This window comes from Talpa europaea (genome assembly GCF_964194135.1).
Source record: "Talpa europaea genome assembly, chromosome: 16".
NCBI lineage: Eukaryota > Metazoa > Chordata > Mammalia > Eulipotyphla > Talpidae > Talpa > Talpa europaea.
Genome location: NC_140084.1, coordinates 25,063,240 through 25,065,225, shown reverse-complemented (window position 1 = coordinate 25,065,225; position 1,986 = coordinate 25,063,240). Strand labels below are relative to the sequence as shown.

Sequence of the window (1,986 nt, the reverse complement as noted above, 5' to 3'; positions counted from 1 at the left end):
CAATACACTTTTCTTTTTTATTGAGTCAGTCTGGGTTGGGTTCCTGTCGCTTGCAGGTAGAGATGAGGACCGAGAGGCGCCAGACACGTGGAAGAGATGAGACCAGGTCAGAAGCTGCGGGGAGCTCAGGCTGCAGTCCCCAGGCCTGGGGGCACCCACAGCACAGCACTCTTGTCTGACTCTGGTGAGCTGTCACACCCTGTCTGATGAGGCCCCCCTGCATCGGTCTGAGGGGTAGGGGTGGGCAGGCCTCAGCTTCCTGCAGGCCTCCCAGCACTCAGTCTTCCCTGGGGGTGTGCTTAGGTTTAAGAGGAGAGGAGACCTCACTCCAGTCACATCTGGTCCCTAAAGATATCTGTGGTCATGTAATTCATGGGCTTGGAACTGCAGCTGGCAGGGCCGAGAAACAGTTAGTTCTCAAGAGGCCTGAGGTTTTAGGTTTGCTAAGGAGAGAGATAATTACCTGTAGTGGAAAAGCAGAAAGGTCCTGGGGTCCAGAGGGCCCAGATGTCTCACTGTGCCTGCCTCCTGTGGGGATGAGTCCTTGGGGTGAGCTCTGGGGGCGCTGTCCTGTGGTGGGCCCAGAGCAGGCTTGGATGCAGAAATGACTAGGGAGCCCCCTCCCACCCCCCGCCTCACATCTGCAGACCCGGGTCAGCTGTGGAAGGATGACCAGGAGAGGCCTGAGGTGTAGAACTTGAAGTGACTGGACCAGTCGCCACCCTCACTGCACTCCTTGTCCTCCTCTGAGTCATCGTCGTCTCCACTGGAGGCTCCGGCTAGGTGGGCCAGCTGCCCTGGGGACCCCATGCCCTGCTCCTCTTCCTCCTTCTGCTTCTGAGCAGCCAGCTCGCGGTAGCAGAGGCTGCAGACACGCAGGGGCTTGGACGAGAGGCGCGGCAGGAGGAAGCGCTCCCGGGAGCACTCGGCGCAGACCACGAAGCCACACTTGCGGCAGTGGTGGCGCCGGGTGATGGCCGAGAAGCGGGTCTGCGTGCAGCGCATGCAGATGTCCGTGGCCTTGTCGGGGATCCAGGGCGCGGCGTGCTCCTTGCTGGGCGGGCGGCCAGTGGCCAGCAGCTGCCTCCGCACACACTCCTCGATGTGGCTGATCCACTCCTGGCGCTCCGTGGTGGAGGCGGCGGACACCACGAAGGACTTCTTGGCCGTCTTGATCATCCAGCGGTTCTTGGCCTGCAGGGTCTCGGGCAGCGGCTCCAGCGTCACCTCCTCCAGGGGGATGATGTGTTGGCTGCGGTACTTGCGCTTGTTGAGCACGATGCTGCCATACACCAGGATGTCATTGAAGAGGAAGAAGATGCGTGGCTTGGCCTTCTTGCGGCACTCCTTGGTCAGCACGCCCTCGCCCAGCAGCACCCGGCCCGGCAGGGCCAGTGGCTGCCCCGAGGCCCCGAAGCAGCTCTCGACAGCAGCAATGCGCTGGCTGTTGATCTCCGTGTTCGCCAGGTGGTCTACCATCTCGGCTGCTGGCACGGCTGTGGGTGGAGGGGCAGAGAATCATCAGCTTCTTTTTTTTTTTTTTAAGATTTATTTATTTATGCATATAAGAACTGGGGTGTAGGCCAGAGATACGGGTGGGTGAGAGGATTCACCAGAGAGAGTGGGGAGCAGAACAGGCAGACTGACTGAAATACACTGCTGAGGGGAGCAGCAGGCGAGACAGGAGAGGTCTGCTGGGCCCTGTGGGTTGCTCCCTGGCGGGCTGGGGACCAAACTTGTGATGTAGTGGCTGGTGATAGCTTGATAGGGCTGTGTCTTTAATCCCTGTGCCACCAGGGAGGCCACCTCAGCTTCTTTGGGCATAGTTGGGGGCCAGGAGCACACTGCCCACACCCCAAATCACTAGTCCAAGACAGACAACCCACTTATTATCTGGCTGGGACCCAGTAAGCTCTCCAGACTACCAACCAAAGCAACTAACTACCCTGAAGCCAGACCTTAGAGTTCCTGGAGGTTAAGGGATCC

At 59.6% G+C, this 1,986-nt stretch overlaps 1 protein-coding gene across 1 annotated transcript; it reads right to left on the bottom strand.

The window, feature by feature from the left end:
* Nucleotides 1-654: 654 nt before the first annotated feature.
* Nucleotides 655-1,702, bottom strand: PLEKHF1 (pleckstrin homology and FYVE domain containing 1; the record flags this gene model as incomplete). The annotated part of the gene is made up of 1 exon (XM_084257519.1): nucleotides 655-1,702. The coding sequence occupies exon 1, from the start codon at nucleotides 1,477-1,479 to the stop codon at nucleotides 655-657; it is 825 nt and encodes a 274-aa protein (XP_084113645.1). The 5' UTR covers nucleotides 1,480-1,702.
* Between the last annotated feature and the right edge of the window lie 284 nt (nucleotides 1,703-1,986).